Source organism: Vollenhovia emeryi, unplaced genomic scaffold (assembly GCF_000949405.1).
Source record: "Vollenhovia emeryi isolate VEMERY1.0 unplaced genomic scaffold, V.emery_V1.0 DF939134.1, whole genome shotgun sequence".
NCBI lineage: Eukaryota > Metazoa > Arthropoda > Insecta > Hymenoptera > Formicidae > Vollenhovia > Vollenhovia emeryi.
In genome coordinates this window covers 1,639,719-1,653,519 of record NW_011967232.1, presented here as the reverse complement: position 1 = coordinate 1,653,519, position 13,801 = coordinate 1,639,719, and the positions used below count along the sequence as shown (strand labels likewise).

The 13,801-nt window shown below is 42.1% G+C and overlaps 1 protein-coding gene across 3 annotated transcripts in view; it reads left to right on the top strand.

Moving 5' to 3' along the window:
* LOC105567803 (SAM and SH3 domain-containing protein 1-like) overlaps window positions 1-13,801 on the top strand; it is a 359,731-nt gene that overhangs the window by 298,853 nt on the left and 47,077 nt on the right. For all 3 annotated transcript variants that reach the window (XM_012022997.1, XM_012022999.1, XM_012022998.1), the window contains exon 5: window positions 9,696-9,838. In XM_012022997.1, the coding sequence (XP_011878387.1) occupies window positions 9,696-9,838 (143 nt within the window). The remainder of the gene's footprint in view (window positions 1-9,695; window positions 9,839-13,801) is intronic.

Genomic DNA, 13,801 nt, shown 5'->3' with positions numbered 1-13,801 from the left:
CTCTCTCTCTCTCTCTCTCTCTCTCTCTCTCTCTCTCTCTCTCTCTCCCCCCCCTCCCTCTCGATGAAATGCAGCATTGACTCAATGTGTGTTACTCGTCGAATCGTTAAAAGAAATAATACAGGATACAAACCTTCTAGATATACAGTTGTTAATTGGACATCCATGCAATTATTGCTTATTCCCAACGCATCAAGCTTTATACGATCACATAATTGCTCGTTGGAACACAGTGAATCTGCTTTTAGCACGGGGCGCGCGTTATTTTATTATCGCATACATCGGGCCGCGCAATATTGCCGGCGGAGAATTCTAGATTTAAATCGGGCTTTGTTCAGCTTAACGATATTGATCAAATATTTTTACTGATTACAACCGTATAATTAATTATTCACTTCTCCGACCGGCCGGCCGCCGCGTTCCGATACGAACAATATCGTTGGAGTGAAAAATGGATCACCCGATAATATCGGCATACTCTCGTCATTTATCTCGGCCGGTCCATTTATTTGACGCCGTAAAAAAATAGCGAACTTTAAACCGATATTGACCCAACTCCGACGCCGCGCCGGGGCCATGGAGAGGCTGCGCCGCGAAAAGGACACGCCATAAACCGCGAAGATTACTCCTTCAATATTCATGTACTTCCGTCATTACCATAGAACTACTACCTCTAAAACCGGTCGCCCGATTCCCCCGGGAAGGGGGTAGGCTTCGAATAATTTATTTCAGGATTGCTACCCGCGCGAATAAATCGCACGCTGACGAGAGTACGAAGCCCGATGGTACAACGTTGTTGAATTGTGCGACGCAGATCTTTGTGTAAAAATCCAAAAATCTTTGTTCTCTACTCTCAAATTTCTCGACTGTTAAATGAGTGTCAAGGCAATTCTGGTCGAAAATATTCATCAATCTTCAATTCTGAGAAATGTTACTTTTGACTCTAATCAACTATTTTATATATTGTTACGTACGCTAAACTGAATAAGCTGAACAAAACGTCACATCATAAACACGCAAGGACAAGTCGCGAAATGTTTACAGTAGTAAACTTGAATTTTGCTTGAATTTAGTTTACTGTGGACGCTCGAAGTATGCACATTGCATAATAATCTCCAACTTACAGTGCCTTACTCTAAAGAATAATGTTATTTTGCTACAAAAATGCTAAAAACGTGCGAATTGGATTTAGCTAAACGTTTGAAAATACAATTACTTTTTGAGGAAGGAAAAGTAAATCGCAAAAATAGTGAAATGTCCCCGTGTACTGTGCGATACACCATAAATCGTTAGAAAAAAAATCTGAAAGTCATCAACTGGTACTGTTTATTTAACCTGAAAGTAAAATAATTTTAAGTTATTGAGATTTCACATAGGTGGCAAATATTTTCGGCCAAGGCTGTATGTTTAATGTGCACAGGAAATATCTTCGTTTCTGCCGGTTTTAAAAAACTTTTTCGTGAAGCGTTAATATTAATTCCCAAAACATTACTATTTGTTCCTGGCCATTTCCGATAGCCAAGTAATTCTTACAATTGAGCGATAATCGGCCAATTGCTTCTTTCGGCTATCGTAAATTTCGTTCCGCGCACCAAAAGATCTCGCGCTGAATCGCGTTTATCGAGTAACCGACGCGGCGGAGACAGGGAGAACAGCCGCGGGCTTAGATAGAGAAGCGCTTCGAAACGAAGTAAATTGTTGAGGAGAGGAAGAAGAGAAAGGAGAAGAGGAATGCCATTACTCCGCCCGCGAAGCCGAACTCGGCGCCTACCTGGGGCAGGAAGGAGGAGGCGTCGGATGGGACAGGTGCAGGAGGGAGAGGGGGAGAAGAAAGTGGATTTTAATACCGCTTATTTTATTCATGCTTATAACCCGGCTTTCGCCCGCTAAGGATTTTCATAATAACGGACTTGTCCTCCCTCTACTTGGAGGATCCGCAGGCGTTATAGGCGAGAAGGTAGTCGATGTCGAGCTGACGAAAATTCTCTTGAAAGCGGAATTACGCTTGTAGCTCTCGCAAATGCAATCATTCCGCATATTTCCTTTCCTAAGCTGCGGGGAAGGGACTCGATAGTGCGAGAAACGTGACGTTACAAATCGAAATTTAAAAAAATGTATAAAAGTATCCGATAATTATCTCGAAAAATAATAGAAAACATTTCTAATTTAAGAATGTGCGCATATACTGTCTGAAAATCAATCGGTGGATTACCACTGAAAACAGTGAATAGTCACTGACTCACAGTTATAAGAATATCACTGCTAGTCTCAGTGGTATACTTAGAACTGTGAATCAGTGAGTATTCAATGTTTTCAGCGGTAATCCGCTAATTGACTTTTAGAGAGTACATGTTTATGTTGGAAGAAAATGTTATGTAAACGGCAAGCGGAGCCCGAAGCTGAGTATCGTAAAGTCTCACCGAAATGTTAATCGTTATCGCTATCTGGCGAACTTTACGTTATTATCGCGATCAGCGCGGAAGGGCCATTTACAAGATGTCTGGCGGCATCACGTACATCTTATAGAATCCCGCTACTCCAAAGTAGTTCGTGTTTGCGAGGTTTTACGACCGTCCCCCCCGAGGAACATTGTCTTTCCACTATGTAAGTATGCTCCGGCCGGATTGCCGACTCCGTCCCTGTCGGAAAATCAAATTTGGCACGCTGGTGGCACTTCTTCCCCGACATTTCACTTCCGGGTACCAACAAACGTTCCCCCAAGTTGCATCTTGGCGACTTTATTATGCGCGTCACACGCGAGGCACTCGGCAGCCACTTTCTGGCCGCGAACTTCCGATTTTTCTGGCCATAACTCGGGCGTGTAAACCTGAGCTTGCAGAATACGTAAGGCGCTTCTTGACCCCGGACATCTCCTTTTTACGCGGTCGTGCCAGAGGGAAGAATTAACTTCTCTCCTTCTCTCCGCGAAAAGTTTTTCCATCCCCGTCCCCCTGTTGTCCTTCTATCCTTCGCTCTTCTCTTCATTCACTCGCATCGGCTGCCTCCTCCTTCAGGCTGCTCTAAAACAATTCAACGAAGGAGCAGCGGGAAAGTTTCGCCCGGACGCATACCAGACAGCGAGAGCGAGAAAGGGCAAGGAGCGTGGGATAGCATGAGGGAAGATGGGGTAGAAAATCGCAGACTTTAATAACGCATTTTCGCCGGCACGTGAAATTCTTCTCGCGTTGAGGTACAATGCGGAAAATCGAGAACATCCCGCCGCGGAAAAGGGCGCACGAAACTCTCCTCGTAATTTACGGGGAAACGTGCCGGGAGTCGAAAACCGGGCAAATATCATTGCTCGCTTCTTTTTCCCCAGTGGTCCAGTTATAATCAAGGGGTACCCTCACAAGGAACCAATTGAATTTGTCGGCAGCCGTCCGCACTATTCCCACCACCCCTCGCGAAGAACTAATTATTAGACCGCGGAGTTTCAGTTACACGTGCGCTCTATCTCAACTTTTATTATCGAGCAGCGAAAAGTTAATTGAAATGACCCAAAAGCGACTAGCCGACACTTTCTGTTTATTCTACGTTTTAGTCTCCGTTTAATCAAATTATTACAATGATTTTCAAAATTGTCGTGAATTGTTTAAACCTAAAAGAGATCAAGTTGTCCAAGAATACTCCGGCATTCGCAAATGTTTATGTATATAGTAACATTCTCATGCCGATTTAAAGTGTGATATAACATTACGTGGCAAGATATCACAACTGTGATATATCCTTTTCGCGTACACGAAATTATAATTGAAATGATACTAGTATGTATATCAGTGAGAATGTTTACCGAAAGATTTATCTTATCTTGCGCTTGCTTTTCATGGTAAGCTCGTGTCGTGTTATTAACAGACAAATTATATTTAAAAAGAACCGAGAGACAAAGAAAATATCCGCGTTGATGCTTAAATCCACGCTTGAGAAGAAATTCGCTACCTTGCGCGCGAGGCCAAGACGAAACGCGTTCCGAGGCAGAATCTCGGGGATTGGATAATTTTTCGTGTCCATCTCCGCGTAAGAGCTCGTGGGGTACGTACTTACAATTTAGAGTACGTGTCGGGAGGACAGAGATGGAGGATCGGCGGCCTCTATAAAACGGAAGAGGAATAAGAGCGAGTCCCAGGGCAGGCGTAGAGAGTGTCGCGCGCGGATGCAGCCAGCTGTAACGTAACCGAGTCTGGCGCCGTATTTGTCTTTCGGTGCAGCTATTCTCCCCGTGTCTCACTTTGCTCTCACTTCTGCATCTACCGCCTCTCCTGTTTCCCCAGTATCTCTCAGCATCGCTGCCGGAACGGCGTACGGAGACGTGTATATCCTCGCGCGAAGGTAGTGCAAAGCAATTCCTCGGATGTTATCGCAATCACGGTTAATCATTGCCGGAAAGCTTCAATGTGTGATAGCGAAAAGAATTGCGAGATAAATCAGTGCACGGTGTTGGCTGGAAATATTAAATATTTTTTACAAGTATTATCTTTGTCTCCCAGCTTCACTGAGGATGACCCGAAAATGGGTCGAAACGTTTGGATATTTATTAATAAATTGATTTAAAAGTTCCACATTGAATAATTTTGCACGTAATTGAAAGTATTCATTAAAGCGACGATAACATTCTCAACCAAAATTTGGTCAGAGAAAACTTGGCATTTTCTTGCCTATTCCGGATCGCCCTCCCCCGTTTCCTTCTCGTCTCAATTTCAGCCCGTCAGCTGTTACCCCCGGCGTCGGACTTCCTTCGCGGTGGGAACGTTCGTATCGACGTCGGCAAGATGGATGCGCGCAAACATCGATCGACATTAATCGCTTAAGTAGGAAACGTCGCGAACGATTATCGCGACATTTCGCGAGATCTCACGGGAACACGAGCGATCGAGAGTAGCAGCGTCCCTTCCGGCGGCGGTTCGCGACGTTTAATTCGAGAGCTCGGGGATTTTAACCACGGGGCAAGGTATATCGGGCGTTTTTTTTTGTACGTGTCCTCTCTTTCGCGCGGCGCTCGCTAAGTACCGCTCGAACGCTTCGTTTCGACTCGGAGCGCCGACGACACCGACGACGATGAAGAGGGTGAACTCGGCCCGGCCGTTTTATCGCGGCTCGCCGCTGAGCAAGCAGGGACTCCATCTCTCACGCAACTTCAGGATTTGATGCATGTGCCGCCGGAACATTTGTTCGATCCCCCTCGAGCTCTTCTCCCCGTCTCACGCTCGTTCCCTCCTCTCGGCTGTCGGGCCGCCTACACCCTCCGGGAAACGGCGGCGCGGCGGGTCTTCTCTCTCTCCTCTGTGTCTTCCTCTTGCTCGAATTTCTTCCTCCGCCGCGTCCGCCCCGTTCGCCCGCGCGTAACCCGCGCCACGGGCCTCCGCCGAGAGAGGGTATTGGACCTTCGCCGTCTCCACGGTGTAGGCAGGTTTATTTTTATTCCATACGATTCATTCGATTGAACATGACTTGTGGTTACAACCCGGGCGATATATTTCCGATATTACGGGACGACATTCCAACTCCCGTGGTCCCGCGAGTCTCCTGTATTCTTTGCCCATATCGGCCGCGCCCGCCCCCGCCGCGCGCGCTGCCATGCCGCCGACCGCGGGGTAAAATACGTGCGATCCTCTCTAGAATAATAGCGGCTTCCGGGGAATTCATGGATGTGCCCGCCCGCTTTCTCGCGGCGCGCGGGCGAGGGGAATGGGCGCGCGCGGTCGTTGCAGCTGGTTCGATTTCGGAAATTAGCCCCCGGTATTTCCTCCGCGGCTCTTGGAAATCCTTTGTCAAGCGAGGCTCCTCCGGATGCTCTCTTTGCCGCGTGGTGATCCGTTAACCCGCATACAGAGATGCAGTGCGCGAGCACAGCTGGATATCCTTGCGACTTGTCTTAATTATGGTCTTAAAGAGGCGAATCAATTTTTTTTCTCGCCAGAGCGATGGGCGACTGCTTTCTCAATCCGTTCAAAGTAACGCAATCAAAAATTGTTTTGATATTACTCGGTAGTTTATCTCGCGCTCTGATTATGTTGAATATTAATATAGCCTTCAATCTCACAGCATCCAAAATAAGTCTGTCAATTCAGCCTTTTTGATCTCTCTATCTCGAATCTTACTTACTCTGGAACGAAATGTGGGAGAAAAGTCAAGAGAACCGCCGAGAATGACTCGAACGTTGAGTCAGAACGTCCGAATTAGTAATTGAATTTTTGTTAAACTATTTCGCGTGTAACACAACGAGAATCGCGTGTATACTCTCAAACTCATTGAATATTATATTAATGTAGTAAAGCACCAACGGCAGGCACGATACTATTTCTCCCACTGAATTGCTTACGAGAGCCAATCAAGATTTAGCCTAGAGTTACCTGATCTAAAACTGTGCGTCCTTATTGGCTCTCGTAAGCAATCCAGTAAGAAAACTGGTATCGTGTGCCGTTGGCTTAAGCGTTAGCAAAGTGTTAACATGAATCTATTGCAATCAAGCGTTGAGATTAACATCGCGGAGGTGCGAATGCAATGAATACGGTACACAATCGCGCGAAAATGCCTGGACTTAACAAGTCCAGCTGCGAGGGCCAATTTAAAGAAGTTAAAGTCTCGTTTAATGTTTGTCGCCGCGCGGAAAGCAGTTTCCGCAGCCGCGGCGACGCGATGCCATTATTGCGGAAACAGCGGACGCGCCCGCTGCAAAATGCGGGCCGTAATAATTGCGCGGCAACGTTAATTCGTTTCCCTCCTCGCGCGAATAATTTTCTACGCAAATACGTGCATGCATAATGGGGCGCCTCTCCTACCCCCCACCGCGGCCTCCTAATTAACACGTTACAGTGTCCTAACGCGTCGCTTCGCCCGAAATCGATACAGCGCGGCATTAATTATTGCTTTACGATGGTCCTTGATTAAATCACGATATCGCTGGTTATGTCGACTCGGATGTCGTAACCAATAGTAACCGTTCGGTAAACACTTTGTCGCCTGGCCGGGGAAAATTCAGTTTGCCGCCCGCGCGCATTAACTCCATTTTGTAATACTATCGCTATCGGGATATTGTACGGCTAACGATACTGTTGTAATTACGCGTGCCACGACATAACTAGGTGCTCGGTAACGATCTCAACGACATTAATACCTTTTATTGCTCTCCCTGCGAAACGTTTTTCGCAAATATGCGTGTAACGTTCACCTTTAAATGACAGATTTGCCCGAATAACGCGCAAACGGGACATTTATTAAATTTTTTTTCACCGGAAAAAGCAATGATTCGACGTGATTGTCGTTCAGGCCAAAAGTACCTACTCGCTTTGAAATACATTTGTGATCGGTGATGAACATAGAATGGACGGTTATCAAGATTTATTTTATAACATATTTTAACAAAAGTAAATAATTTGGAGGGTGTCGTTAGGCCCGTGTACATTCACGAATGTCGAAAATGCCCAGCGAAAATAGTCAATTTCCGTTGATATCTATTCTGTTTATGGCGTGTAATAGTTAATTTTCGAAAGCCTAGAGATACTTTGATGATGACCGTTCGGTTGAAAGCTCGATAATTCGTTTCCGCTGCCGCCCTCGTCGTAAAGGTTGCTAATTAGGCGGCACTATGACAGTGCTAATAAACGGATGCGCTGACACTAACACAATATATCGGTGTTGTGAGGGGCTGGATAACTAACGGCACACCTGAATTATCCTTTAATGAATAGCGATGTTGTGGGCAACCCAGATTTATTCGATTACATGCGAGATTGGTAGTAGTTCGTGTCGCGACCACTCAAATTGGGAATTTCGGAAAGTTCTTCACGCATCAGGCATTAATGGCAACTAAAACTCGCTCTTGTCCGATATAATCCGCGATTGCTGGCCGTTAAAGAATGATAAAAGCAAAGACGATAAAAGTAAACCGCGATAAACATTTTAAGATGTTCAACATGTATAAGCATATTTTTGTAACATATGTTATAGAAATATTTACTAGAAATTTTACTACTTTGATTTAACAGTCGTCTCGGCGTTTATCAATAAACGGATTGCACAAGTTTATTCGAAAAACTGAAATATAATTTATGCAACAGTGAATTATATGCTCACGACATTCTTAATTGCTGTCCGCTACAGAAAAAACTCCGTACATTTTTAATGAAAAATTTGGTTTTCGGTTATATTTGTTGAAATTGAAACATGGACGAAACAGAAAATGTCAATTAATATACTTGTGAGAGACATGTCACAATTTTCCAGATTTTATTTGATTTTTGAAATTATGTTAAAAATAAAAATTGAAGATGCTTATTTATGTGTACGTGTCCAAAAGTTCAAGTTTTAAAGTTTAAGAGAATACAAATAACCGCTCCAATATAACTTACATGTCACGACGATATTTAATTTTAAGTAAGCTATACAAAAAAAACTGTTTGAGATAAAACTTTTACGTTGTTTTAACCGTATATACTTTATAACCGTGTAGGTACTTAAATTTTCTAAATATCTAGTGGTTTTCAAAGTATTCTCGCCATCATCGTTATTTTTGTGAAATTATATTTCTCCTGTGAAGGAAAATTGAAGACAATTTTATGTCAAATTCATTCGTATAATGTGACAAAGTATTTTACAAAATTGCATCTTTGTTAAATAAATAAAATAGTCACTATACGCGTTTTTTCTCTGCAGCGTTTACGGTTCTTTTTTCGTCGCCCTTCTCTTTTCTCTGCATATCCACGTCAAATCGTTTCCACATTTCAATTACCATATATACCGTCACTCAGACGGAATAAGCTTAACATTTACAATTAGACGAAAATAAGCTTCTGAACTCTAAAACTCTAGCTCTCCTAGCTCTCCCAATCCTATTATTTTACGGCTTTGAAACTTTGTCAACTAAACTGATTTTAGGAGGTTATGTCCACACATTTTACCAGGAAAATTACGACAGTAATACATTTTAATTTCGACAAAATAAACCGAAAGTCACTTTCCGTTTAAAATGCGCGGTGTTCTTTGATTGGAGCACTCGTATTTCCTTCTGATTCTGAAGCGCTTATACTGCTAGGACAATATCGAAAATAGAAATACGCTTCTAACGATCCGAATACAAAATCAATTGTCCAATCTGTCACTATAGAAAAGATTAAATGCAACACAAGTAATCGCTCCTGTAAATAATTTTTATTACTCCGACTTGATAAAGAAGCCTGCTCCTTTTCAATTTATTTCGACTCGCACATCTGATTTCATGCGTTTTTTTGTAGCGCAAAGTAATTCACAAAATAAAAACTTTCGCAAACATCGGCCGCAATTAAAAATTTTATTCACTTTACTACCGCGATAAATGTAAAATCTCGTCGATTCTGTTTGTTCAAGAATTGGAATTCAAAATAATCGAAATGTAAATTTTCATTTGCGCGTACAATTGTCCATTCTTGATCAGTCACACTCTAAAATTTTGATCGAATGGACAATATAGTTTTAAAACGTATCGGTGAAATCGGGTTGATTTATATTGCAAAAGGATAATTCTTCATTTTAATATACGCGAAATCGAACGGGAGGTTGAAATAAATAAATAAATAGAGATCGATGAATAATTGTGCGCGATAATCGAGAAAATATTTGCCTCCGCCAGTAGATATCATATTACACATTAAATCCATATATAATATTCCATTATTGCTTCAAATCTTCTTTTTAATAATTTATTCCATTTCATGTTGTTGCAGAGCAAGGACAAAACACGAGCAAGAAAAAGACAACGTTTTCGAGATTACTTCGAGGACTGAAGACGCACAGAAAAGAGAAACAAGGTCAACAAGCACAAGGCTCTCCCAGGCATGGTCGCGCGAGGATGGGCGTTCCTCAAAGGGTAAGCGTGCATTCACACACTATTCAAAATTATATATGAAAAAATCGCGTCGGTATCTCATCAGATCGATTGATTCCCGCTAAATTTGAAACGCAAAAATTCGAAATTATAAAATACTTTTACTCAATCGGAATAATGCACGGATTGTACGAATTTCACAATTTCCCAGCAACCTTTTATTAGCGCTTTCGTCGTACTAGATGTAGGTACGGCAAACGAGCTGAAATTGCTCGCCGTTGCGCCCGGTTTGATCACCGTGCGCGTAGCATCTCAAAGGATCAGGTTTCATCTCGTAAGAATAACTTTTTTTTTTTTTAGAAGCAACCGCGCAACGTTTAATCCCGGATCCACGGTCGTAAACGCGTCCACGTAAATCAGTGTCGCGTAATTGCGTGACCGCACGAAGTTATCATGCGCGTGAAGCTCCTGCGTGAGAGATTTCAACGGCTAAATAATAAACCCCGCGCGTATTTCCCGACAAGAGTACGCGCAAGGTAATTTCCATTGCCATTGCTGCCGTTCGTGCTTTCATTAAGCACCTCCAGTTCAGCCGACAGCGAACTGCCGACACACGAATGACGGAACTCGAAAGAGTTCAGACTCTCGTCCATCTAGTATGCATGGCTGTTTTTTTAGTGTACGCGCTGAACAGCATCTCTTGTCACGCCGGAAAGTCATCGTTTATTACAGTATCACTCGTTTTTCACAATTCAATTGCGTTGTCCGATGACCAAACGCGAACTCGACTTTAATATATGCGTTAATAGGCTACTTGTTTGTTTGCTATTAAAGCTGTCTCGTGAATTACTGCGTACCGCATGCACCAAATGACTTTTGTCTAAGTCAGGAACATCTCTATACAGTTTAATATATTGCTTAAAAGAGGATTTAAAACTTACTCTCGAGATTTTGAATAATTCTTAATATTCTAAAAAATTGGGTCTTGGTTAGCACACTTATTGGAAGAAAAAAAAATTGCTCCGATTGCTTCCGGAGTTTTGCCTTAGTTTCCTCGATTGTGGAAACATAGGAGGAAAGTTATTTAAAAAAAAATTAATCGTAGACACGGATGGCGCGAATTAATTGCTATTTTTATTCTATCCTATATAGATTAACTGGTTACATTTGAATATCTAGTAACTTAAGTTGTATTGACATGAAGTTGATATACGATTTGTAATTTTTGCGTACAAAATAATTTTCGTACAATAAATTAAAATTAGATGCATAATATATTAAAAGGTATATCACAGATTAATTACATAATATTATACTTAAACCGATTTCAATATCGATGAAAACCAATTTACAAAACAATTTTACAAATTTATTTAACATACTTGCTGATCCAAAAATCGTAACAACAATTTTTATATATTAATTCATGGATTTAGCGATCGTTATCTTATTTTTGCAAACAATAAAGATCGTGATAGCTGTAACCACAAGCCGTTTATTTCCATGGCGGGCTCTCGTGTTTCATTCAACGAGATGTTTTCCATCGAATTCCGCGAAAATGTATCCAATTAAAAAAAAGCTGCTGTTAATCATTTTGCGGCACATGATGCACGCGCGGCACGCGTGGTCCTACGCGGTATAACAATTCGATTTACCAATACCGTGTTCACAATGATGGGGCAGCTCCTCCGTTTTCTCGTCCATCGATTCGATCCCGATAACAGTTGCAATGCTGCAAATCGCAATTAAAAAATATTGATGAAAATCAATCGTATTTCTCTGAACAGTCATTCAACCAGAGAAGAATGGCTTTCCAATGGTCTGCAGAAATTCCACGTTTCTGGAATTCTTTTTTTGTTGGTGAATCCATTACATGAGACTTGTTTAGAAAATTGTTATAACAAACCACAATTGTCTCCGCAAGGTGCCTATTTTGCCAATTGTTGATTCAAGTGGCAAATGTCGAGTAACACCAATTACGTACGATATTGCAACTTTATTATATTCAATAATCTAGTTTTGCAACTTGTACGGCTGATCAAAATAATTATACCCGCGCTACATGCAAATCTTTCATTCCTCCAGCGCGTCAAGATATTATTCAATGGCAATTATATGTACGTGCTTGCACGCGTACGAGCATTTAAAGTTTGAATTAATTGCGAGCCTAGAGAATGGAAATAATGTGCCGCGGAACATGAAAAATTCTATACATTTTCGACGCGAAAAGAAAGAGCATTCTATGCATCCGTAAGTACTGCTGAAGCAGTAAAGACTCCTAAGATTTCCCATGTGTCGCCAATTTGTTAACCTCCGTCGACGACTTCGCATCCCACGTGGCCCGCCGTCGTGGGCGCATCTAATTTTATCCGTAGATTAGTCGCCCGATTTATATACGTGCTCCTTGGAATACATATACGTAGGTATATATGTATACATGTATTTCAAGATATCGTAAAATGAGCTCGGTGCTGCAGTTCGTATCGCTCTTTAATGAAAGTCGAGCCGGCGATCATTTACACCGGCTTAGGTATTACTTTTTAATGCTGCACCGCGACCCGATTAGTATAATTAAATTATAGTCACTCTTATCGATCTCGGAACTCACGAGCTATCTCGACAGCCTAAGCCTGCAACAACGGAAGCGGATATTTTAAGTTACAATTGCCGTGATGGATGCAATTTCGATTTAACTGCAGTTGCAGACGTAATGTCGCGAAACAATTATTTCGGTATTAATTTTGAACGGCTTTTGTGCAACAGTTATTATTATCAGTATCATCTATTTTCCATATGATTGAAATCAGAAATTTGAGAAAAGAGGTCACAGCTGAATATTTCATATTGGTAGTTGCAAATGGTCGAAAATTACGCTTCGCGATATGTCGATAAATCACAATCGTTGCGCAGTTTTTTTTTATATATCGGTCTTTTTCCAAATTTCGATGTAACATTTGGCATCGTATATGTATACGTACATATTTCCCGGGACGTGTGATTTCTGTAAATAAATCTCGAAGGTAAACAAAGCTTAAAATTATAAACCAGCGGTGAGTATCGGATGAAAAGTTTCCTGTAAATGAACATTTCCCGGAGGCACGCATACTGACACACGCCAGTAGCGTCGCTTTCGTGTATTAACGGCAAACAAGCCGAGGTTGAGTTGCTCTTGATCTCTCTGTATGCGTATTCCATCCGCATGCACGGGCTGCATCAATGTGTGTGCACGCGCTTGCACCCGTGCATAATGCGGGCAGCCGGCGAGCCTGCAAGTGCCAGCAATGAGATTCCCACGCTTGGTTTAAAATATATACATGTGTGTGTATCTGCGGGTGTGTGCGTGCGTATGTAGGTTTGCGTATATGCGTTTGCGTGAGCATTGGACGTGTGTGTGTCCACCACTGTGGCAGTATCCGAATTTAGAGCGTAAATGCATCTTCGAACAGAGAACGTTAACTCGTTGACCCGCGCAGGTAAATTTATGCGTATGCAATTCGGAAAAATGTGTTTGCGTTACGCTCGGCGATAAAGTGAACGGCGTATTTTTCAGCGACGCTACGGGCCCGTATGGATACATGAACCAGGGAGGAAATGGATTTTATCTTCTTCGCCCGTGCGCGCGAGCAAAAGAGAAACGTGGCGAGAAATTTGCCAAGTTTTCACAATATCGTATGAAAAGCGCTTCTGTTTATTATGCAAACACGAAAGTTGCCGAAATAAATAATGGCGAAATTTAATTAAATTTTCTTGTTCTTTTTTTTTTAAATTTTCATCGCAATTCTTTCAATTATAATAAACGGTTGAATGCATAAGCGATTTCGAAATTAAATCTTAAGAAATTGCACGGCGGTAGCCAGTTTTCTATCGCCCAACTTTCCGCAACTTCTCATTTCTAGAGAGATTTTCGTGACCTGGCATTTTCTGAGCCAAGTATAAATACAAATGGTCGTTTAAACGTGTAAATGCTTCCATAGTGTACTTAGCTTTCTTTAATTAACTTCCTTA